The sequence below is a fragment of the Mus caroli genome, chromosome 8 (genome assembly GCF_900094665.2).
Source record: "Mus caroli chromosome 8, CAROLI_EIJ_v1.1, whole genome shotgun sequence".
Taxonomy (NCBI): Eukaryota; Metazoa; Chordata; class Mammalia; order Rodentia; family Muridae; genus Mus; species Mus caroli.
Window position 1 is genome coordinate 104,817,180 of NC_034577.1, and position 8,428 is coordinate 104,825,607.

The window sequence follows — 8,428 nt, forward strand, 5'->3', positions numbered from 1 at the left end:
CTTCCCCCTTAATGTTTATCGGTTCTGCCTACTACAGAGTTCTGAACAAATAGCTCCCGTTACCTCTGAACCGTAAATAGTGCCTTATTTCCGCAGATTTCAGATAGGTGAACTCTCCCTTGTGCAAAATTATCCCCTGTATATCTATCTCTCTAGCCATCCGAGACTCACCACTTTGGGTTGTCAACCTTTGCTGTAGGAAGAACATTCTGCTAACAAGCCTTTTGAACAGGAGTTTTCAGAGTAGAGTGTGTCCTCTTAGTGAGTCTTAATCGTGAGAGAGACGAGAGTCTTAGATGGTTTCAGATTTGGATTCTTGTCATGGAGGTGAGAACCTAAGCTCTTGAAGACAATTCACTGGTGTTTTCCTGGTATTTACTGGACAGTGAGTTGAGTTTGGAAGGTCTTTATCATGTGGATTTCCTGCCACCTACTGGTCATTCTTGCGAAAAACAACGATGCTGATGGTGATCTACTATTCCCTTTCCTTGGATCCCACTGGATCCTAGGCATCTTACCCACTTAGACATTCTAAGGTGGTGATTCTCAACCTTCCTGATGCTGTGCCCATTTAATATAGTTCTTTGTCTTGTGGTGACCCCCCCCAAACATAAAATTATCCCATTGCTACTTCAAAACTGTAATTTTGCTACTGTAATGAATTACAATATAAATATCTGATATGCAGGATGGGCTTAGGTGACCCCTGTCAAAAGGGGCTGTGACCCACAGGTTGAGAACCATCGTAGGTCCGTCCATCACTTTACCTTTCCTTCACACTGGCGAGTGCAAGGCTGTCTAGTTATCTACCCTTCATTCGTTTAAAAGAATCAATTTATAATATTGTAATATGTCTAGAGATCTCTAATCATGTTATCCTTCAATCCTATTGGTCACTGGTTTTATCATTTAAGCACACATTTCAGTAACTATGCTGACCTTTTCAAAGAAAGAACTATTTCTACATTGCCTCTTTGGACTGTATGTTTCCCCTCTCACTGAATTGCGTCTTTATTATCTTCTTATTTCTATTGCAGGTTTAGCTTCCTCTCCATTCACTATCGTCTTAAGGTTCCCGTGTAGATCACTGGTTATGAGTGTCTCTTCTCATACCTGTGTGAGTATGTAAAGTTGTACACTTCCCTGTGAGCACTCATGATTTACAGTCTCCACATTTGCTCATTCTTCCTGTTTTCATGAAGCTGAAGATACTCCTGAATATCCCATGGATTTAATATTTGAGTCATAATGTGTTCATAGGATGAGTACTGACCTAATTCCTAGTCTTGGAAGAATTCTCCAATCTCTGCTAACAATAGCCACAATTTCTGTTGTAATCAAACAATTTTCTCTGAAAGATTTAGCTTCTAAAGGGGCACTAACTTTTTTTTTTTTTTTTTTGGTCCAGCATGCGCATTTGAAAAAAAAATTCTACTCTGTTGTAATTGAACAGAATTTTTTTTTATAAATATCAATTCATTTGGCAGCTGTTGTTCATATCTTCTGTATCCTTATTTATTTATTTAGATATTAGATATTTAGATTTAAATATTTATCCTTTTTTTTTTTTGCCATCAGTTTCGGCCATTTTTAGTGAGCACAGAATGTTGAAATCATCACCTAACCTCATGAGTTATTTTCCCTTTGAGTTTTTGTCAATTTGACAGTTAGGTACTTTGAAGTTTTGTCTTTGAGTATCTAAATATTCAGGGATGTTATGTCTCCTGGCTGATGACACCTCCTTGATCTTGGAGCAGGGGATGGATCTCACGAGGTGGAATACTTGCCCAGAATACATGAAGCCTTGGGTTCGCACTACAGCATGACACAAACCTGGTGTTAAGGGCACATCAGTTATTTCAAGTACTGGGGAAACAGAGGCGGGAAGCAGAATAATCCTTGCCACTTAGTGAGTGAGAAGCCAGCCCAGGGTACCTGAAACCCTGTATCCAAAACAGAAATCCTCGATCTTTATGTCATTATGCCGTCGTCGTCGTTGTTGTTATTGTTGTTATTTTAACTCTATTTTCTCTGATAATAATATAATAACACTCAGAGACACAAACTGCGAGGCTTCAAGCAGTCTCAAAGACCAATGTACAGAAAGACCTAAAACACGGACCTGGACGTCCAGAGTGAGGATATTCACACCCTCGTTCTAAATCTAAAGGCAAAGCCAGGTGCTGGAGCAGCACTGTAATCTGCTCTGACTTGGGTTTAGGGGCAGATAGAGGGTGAGGGAGGAGGATCGCGAGTTTAAGACCAGCCTGAGTTATATAAGAGCCTGTGACTCAAAACCAAAATGAACAACACTTAGTTTGGAGCGACTTCTGGCCGCCTAGATACCCCTATCCCCGCCCCACAGCCTTAAGGCTTAAGCCTTAAGCGTCTAAGTGCTTCTGTTCACAAGATTCCTCACTGCTGTTGCTGCCCCTGGCCCGTCATACATAGTAGCCAATGGGGATACCCGGAGGTAGGCGCGGCAGAATTCTCAGCCAACCAGAACGCAGCGGTCCCTGACAACCACACCCCCCACTCCGCTATTGGATTAGGCTGCCGATCTGGTTGGCTCGGCCCACAGAACCTCTCCTTGCTAGTGGGGTGCCACTCGTGTTGCCGGCACACACTAGCCCTAAGCAGCTTGCTTTTGTTTCCGTAAGCGCCCCTCGCGCAGTCCAGAATCCCAAGTCAGTCCCACCAGCAGAGCCCGCCTCTTGCTTCAGCATCCGAGTCCCATAGGCTGACTGGGCTGCGGGCGACGTTCGGATTGGAAAGAGAGCTGTCCGTCAAGCATACGCTCCGCCCTGCCTCTATAATTGATAAAAGAACGTGAAGTTGTCCCAATTCTGGGAACGCGAGTTCATTGGTTCGGCACTCTCTCGCTCCAGCAAAGACCGGAACAGGAGTGAGGTTTCGGTTAGAAACAGGGAGATGTCAGTCAAGGGATGAGCAGTGGTTTTCGCCAATTAGCGCACACGATCTGCGGAGGCTCCACCAGAATGGGGCGGGACATAAGAGAGAGCCTGCTCTTGATTGGGTGAGAGGGACTAGGTCCCGCCCCCTTGACCTAGTAGATTCCAGGCCGCGCCCCCTTCAGCCGGTAGCCCTTGGTACGCGAAGAGGGCCGCTCTGGCCCCACTTCACAGCGGATCCTGGCTGCGTCCGGTGGAAGGACGCGCAGATTCCACAGCGTTCCGGGAGAGTCCCGCGCTGTCTTTACGGTGAGGGAACGCAGCGTGTGGCTGCCATTGGCACTCCGGGGAGTCAAGACGGCCGTGAAACCGGAAGTGTCCCGGGAGGCGTCGCTTCCGGAAGTGTGGCAAGTCCCCACCACACCAGGAAGTGTGGTGCGGCGGCGGCTCCTCAAAGTGTTGCTGTCCACCCAGTTGAGATACGAGGTTGAAACAGGTGTTGATGTACCGTGTTGGCCGAAGCCCAGCGGAGCGTCACCCATCCGAAAGTGCCGGAGGGTGCAAGTATTTGGTCATGGTTTTGAATGTCGCGTCCTGTCGAAAACCGTAGGGGAAACCGCACTAGGAATGTATCCGGGGGGTCTGGCTCCCTGAAGGCTCGTAAGAAGTTTTCTGTTGCTGCCCATCACCCTCGATTCCCCTTCTCTCCAGGGATGTGCAGATGGAGGCCGGAGGAGATAATGCTGTCCCAGCCCCCGGGGGCGTGGAGGACTTGGTGGACCCGCAGTTCCCCAGAGAGGAGGCTGGAGACAGTGAAAGGGTTCACGCAAGCACGCTGGATCCCGGAGATGGGGACCCGGAGGACACAGGTATAGCTTCCCTCAATAAAACCTTGGAAGCAACCCCACCCCCCCCCCAGGGCTTGTCATTGCTAGCTGAGTGGGGAAGAGATCAGTGGGAGACCAGTGGGTAGTCTTTGGGAACCCAAGAAAGTAGCTTGAGGCATAGCTCTCAGTCAGTCGTTGGACACAGGCTTGCTGACTTAATTGAAATCGTTGAGAAATGACATAGAAGCCAATGGGTGTCAGCTGCTGTCCGGAAGGGGCAGCATTGTGCCTCTACAAATGTATTCTATGGTGGGTGGGTGGTGGTGGTAGTGTCAAGGCTAGGAAGATGGACTGTGCTGTTTTGCCCGGAACAGTCCCATTTTAACAATGGCGTTCTCACATCCTGGGACACCCTTCTGTTGCAAGGAAATTAGAATGTACTTGACCTGAGTGTAGCTCCTTAAAGAATCAAAGGGGACATAGTTGGGTCCCAAAAGGGTTGTCTTGATGGGAGTTCCTTGATAGGAACTGAGACGTGTTGCTTGGGTATTTGGGAACATGGGAATATCAGTACACAATTAAGAACATAGGAAAACACTTGAGGGTGAAAAAATCAGATGGGGTTGCAAATGGATGATTGTCCTTGGGTGAGTCAGTAGACATCAGAGGCAGTGGGAAGAAAGCAAGGGGCTTCATTATGGGATTTAAAGTGATAACTCTGGGCGGAAAACAGTGGGAACCGTGAACACCTTGTGGGTTAGTGATTGTTAATGGTGGCCATTGGTGTAGTGGGGGCTCAGACCTAGAGGAAAATAAGAACTGTCATGTAAAGGTAATTGAAGACTAAGGTGTCAGGGATGCTCATATGTGTTTGTTTGGGTGTTAATGTAGCAGCAGAAGTAATTCGGGGGAGTGGCTGAAGGCTAGGGGAGTCCTGGTGATCTGGGTGTCAGTGGCCAGTAATGGCGCTGTCATGGGAAAAATAAGGACCATCACTGGGAGTCTGGTTAGCCTGGAGAGTCACTGGGCATCAGCAGGGATCAGTGGATGTGGGTGCGGATAGAAAAGGGTTAGGGAAGTCAGTGGGGGCACTTTAATGGTGGTCACTGAGGGGTAAGTACACGTGAGAGGGATAAAGAAGGGGTCAGAGGAGTTAAGGAAGAGCCACTGTAAATAAGGAGGCCAATAGTCATTCAGAGAGCAGGCAGGTGCCTTGAAGGCCTGGGAAGGCAGTGTCTGAAGGGAATAATGGAGGGGCCAATGAAGGACAGTGAGGACATGTTGGGTTGTGTTTTAGGGTGAGGCTCATTGGCACCTTAGTGTTGGTGGACATTTTCAGCCATGTTCACTGAACAGCTAGGAAGATGTGTGTGTCAGTGTGTGTGTGTGGGGGGGTGTCACTGGGGGTGGGGGTGAGAGAGCTGGTAAGAATTTGGTAGATTGTGGAAAATGTAAGGTTAGTGGGAGATGAGCCACTCTAGGTTCCCTTTCAGGATCCAAGGAAGAGCCATCCAGGCTCCTATCACCTCTGCCTCAGGCTGAGGCTGCATCAAGCACCTGTGAGCACTGGGAAACTGCAGCAGCCTCAGACAGCAGCCCCACCGGAGAACCTGAGAGTAACTCTGAGGGTCAGGGAGAAGACCCCAACGATGGGGGGGACCCCAGTGACGAGGACTGGCGCAGCCAACGGAAGCACGTGTTCGTGCTGAGTGAGGCAGGCAAGCCCATCTACTCACGGTACGGTAGCGTGGAGGCACTGTCGGCCACTATGGGGGTGATGACAGCCCTGGTGTCCTTCGTACAGAGTGCAGGAGACGCCATCCGTGCCATCTATGCTGGTGAGTGACGAGGAAAGGGCTGAAGAGCGGTGGGCTGGTGGCCGGGAATATGGATGGCTGGGGGATAGAGCCATGGGTACACCTGCCCACCCACCAGAAGTGAGTCAGTGGGTCAGGGTAACTGTCTGGAGGTCCTTCATGTTGTCTAGGAGTGAGGAGGTGGACTGGATGACCTGGATATGTCTGAATCCATGTTTGTCTCACCATCCCAGCACCTGACCCCATGCTGTGTCTGAGTTACCTGATACCTCCACAGCCAACATATCCCCACAAGTGTCCCGATAACCCTAGCTTGTCCTCGCCCTGATTTAGGTGCTGGCAGAGTAAGAGCGCAGGCTCAGTCAGGCCATGCGCTGTATGTGTTGGAGAGGGTTTGGGAAAGGCATCCTTTCTGACCCCTTGGCTCATTCCTGGTCTGTGTCCACCCTATCCACTCTTCCTTCCCCCCAGAGGATCACAAGCTGGTGTTCCTGCAGCAGGGTCCACTCCTGCTAGTGGCTGTGTCCCGGACTCCACAGTCTGCAGCACAGCTACGAGGTGAGCTGCTTGCTGTACACGCCCAAATTGTGAGCACACTAACGCGTGCAAGCGTGGCCCGCATCTTCGCACATAAGCAGAACTATGACCTCCGTCGCCTGCTGGCCGGCTCAGAGCGCACACTGGACCGGCTCTTGGACAGTGTGGAGCAAGACCCGGGCGCCCTGCTCCTGGGTGCTGTGCGCTGTGTGCCTCTGGCCCGTCCACTGCGGGATGCCCTGGGCACACTACTGCGGCGCTGTACAGCCCCAGGCCTGGCCTTGTCAGTGCTGGCTGTTGGCGGTCGACTGATAACTGCGGCCCAGGAGAGGAATGTGCTGGCGGAGTGCCGGCTGGACCCTGCTGATCTACAGTTGCTGCTTGACTGGGTGGGTGCACCAGCCTTCGCGGCAGGTGAAGCATGGGCACCTGTGTGCCTGCCTCGCTTTAACCCGGATGGTTTCTTCTATGCCTATGTGGCCCGCCTGGATTCCATGCCCGTCTGCCTGCTGCTGCTTGGTACCAACCGTGAAGCCTTCCATGCCATGGCTGCCTGCCGGCGCTTAGTTGAAGATGGGATGCACAACCTTGGTGCCCTGCGTACTCTTGGGGAGGCTGCCAACTTCTCTAATGGCCCAGCAGCCAGTGCCCCAGCCTACAGTGTGCAGGCTGTGGGAGCCCCTGGCCTCCGGCATTTTCTCTATAAGCCACTGGATATCCCTGAACAACACCGCCAGCTGCCACAGTTTACCAGGTGGGCCCTGACCCCAAGTTGATTGAAGATATGTCTAACCAAGACAGTCAGCATCTTCTACACATGAGTTAGGAGAGATAGCGAGGCCATGCTCTAGAAATGGGGAACAGACAGTTCTCTGATAGCAGAGGCTTGAGCACCAACCTACAGGAGTCCCCCTGTTGTAGTGGGAGAAAGGCTCTCCTTTCCAGTTTAATGGAGGCAGCTTGTCTTACAACCACTAGAAACCCCTCAAGTCTATTTGGGAGAAGCTGAGCCCCATAACTTAATCACAGTCCCTAGCCTGAGAGGGGAGGGGAGGCAGGCTCTGACTCACCATGCCACTGCCTCCCTCTGTTGCAGTCCCGAGCTAGAGGCCCCATACAGCAGAGAGGAAGAGCGACAGCGACTGTCAGACTTGTATCACCGCCTGCATGCTCGCCTCCACAGCACCTCCCGGCCCCTGCGCCTCATTTACCACGTGGCTGAGAAAGAGACGCTGCTGGCTTGGGTGAGTTGATCAGCTTGTCAGTCAGTCAGTCAGTTCCCTCCTGCAAGCCTGCTCTCCCTGTCATGATCCCTTCTAGCCTTAGCACCCTCCATGGGCATGCTGGAATGGGCACAGGTTTTGCCTGTATCTGCATCACTGACCCTGTGGGCACATGTGTTTTGAATTACCGAAGAAGTTCTCACTGACTTCAGCTCTCCCTTTAGCCCTGCCATTTCCTTGCTGTCCCCCATTAGCAAGCAGGCAAGGGTCTTTGACTTTCAAGGACCCCGTCTCCACTGCCTCTGTGCTTGCTAGTTCCCTTCTACCAGTGTAGAGGCCCCAGCTCTCCTTAACCATTGCAGCAGGGTCAGGACTGCTCTGTGCCCTCTACCTGGAGTGACTGTCTTGTGAGTCTGTTAAAGATCAGCTACTGAGGGAGGCTGATGGCCAGGAAGGCAGTCCCACAAGGAGTGAGACCTCCCCCAACAGGGCCATTAAATAATAGTGAATATTAATATGGATCCAGTGTTGTAGGCTAGGATGATTGTTTCCAGTTTTAAGTCATCTTGGAGTTGGAAGTGGCAAAGCCAGTATAAAGAATCACCACAGAGGGGCCGTTCCCTCAGGCACTCATGTTCCCTGGTCTCATTTGCTGTGGAATGTTTCCACAGGCTTTGTTGACTTGTGGTCCTGGCATTGTCAAAGGACATCAGTCTATAAACTTGCTGGTAGAGTGCCCTTGACTCAGCTCTCTCATGCTTCAGCATGGTCATGGTGAGAGGCCATGCAGTAAGCTCACCGTTTGAAGGGGCCGTGACACCAGCTCGGCTCTCTCAGGGAAGGTGGAACCGGCCACACATGAACGATAGTATTTCCCCTTTGTAACTAGCACGCACCCGTGGCACCCATGGCCTGTGTAGTTGTGGGTTTTAGCAGTATATGCCCTCCTTCATTTTAACATGCCTCTATGACTTGAACTTGTAGCAATTACCAGGTATTTGCTTGGTGATCGCTTTCCTTTTTTTTTTTTTTTTTTTTTTTTCGAGACAGGGTTTCTCTGTATAGCCCTGGCTGTCCTGGAACTCACTTTGTAGACCAGGCTGGCCTCGAAC

General features: G+C 50.7%; 1 protein-coding gene across 2 annotated transcripts in view; it reads left to right on the forward strand.

Annotated features, from left to right (window-relative positions):
- The first annotated feature begins 3,055 nt into the window (after window positions 1-3,055).
- The window catches only part of Mon1b (MON1 homolog B, secretory trafficking associated), an 8,089-nt gene continuing 2,716 nt past the window's right edge, over window positions 3,056-8,428 (forward strand). The window contains exons 1-5 of one of the 2 annotated variants that reach the window (XM_029480869.1): window positions 3,056-3,221; window positions 3,624-3,781; window positions 5,233-5,577; window positions 6,028-6,847; window positions 7,190-7,337. In XM_029480869.1, coding sequence (XP_029336729.1) covers window positions 3,634-3,781; window positions 5,233-5,577; window positions 6,028-6,847; window positions 7,190-7,337 — 1,461 coding nt within the window. In that variant the 5' untranslated portion in view covers window positions 3,056-3,221; window positions 3,624-3,633. Of the gene's footprint in view, window positions 3,222-3,310; window positions 3,782-5,232; window positions 5,578-6,027; window positions 6,848-7,189; window positions 7,338-8,428 lie in introns of those variants that run through there. The other variant, XM_021170415.2, reaches the window with a different exon arrangement.